This window comes from Penaeus monodon, chromosome 15, assembly GCF_015228065.2.
Source record: "Penaeus monodon isolate SGIC_2016 chromosome 15, NSTDA_Pmon_1, whole genome shotgun sequence".
Classification (NCBI taxonomy): Eukaryota; Metazoa; Arthropoda; class Malacostraca; order Decapoda; family Penaeidae; genus Penaeus; species Penaeus monodon.
This window is the reverse complement of record NC_051400.1, coordinates 16,012,263-16,012,557: the sequence shown is the minus strand read 5'-3', so window position 1 is coordinate 16,012,557 and position 295 is coordinate 16,012,263. Positions and strand designations below refer to the sequence as shown.

The following is a 295-nucleotide window of genomic DNA, read 5'->3' as shown; positions in this document are numbered from 1 at the left end:
ATGCTTATATTAAAAAGAAGGAAAATTCTGATCAATATTTTTAGGTATCTAGTTTTAATGTTAAGGAGCCTTTTAACGATAGTTAAGCTTTTATTAATTTTTGTATTTCAGCACACCTCTGTGGTATTTGCCCCTTCCTGGGTACTTGCCACAGGAGTATGCAACGTCCCCTTACAACTACAGTGTTCCCCTCCCAGCCCCAGAAGGTGGAATAAGATTGGATCCGTCCCCGACTCCTACTCCTCTGTGGTATCAGGGGCCCCCACGTGCTTATATCCAGCAGGTGTGATGCATT

At 43.1% G+C, this 295-nt stretch overlaps 1 protein-coding gene across 1 annotated transcript in view; it reads left to right on the top strand.

The window, feature by feature from the left end:
- The window catches only part of LOC119581785 (sterol regulatory element-binding protein cleavage-activating protein-like), a gene marked incomplete in the record, with an annotated part of 28,708 nt that overhangs the window by 8,256 nt on the left and 20,157 nt on the right, over window positions 1–295 (top strand). Inside the window, 1 exon segment of the mRNA XM_037929914.1 lies at window positions 112–283. Coding sequence (XP_037785842.1) covers window positions 112–283 — 172 coding nt within the window.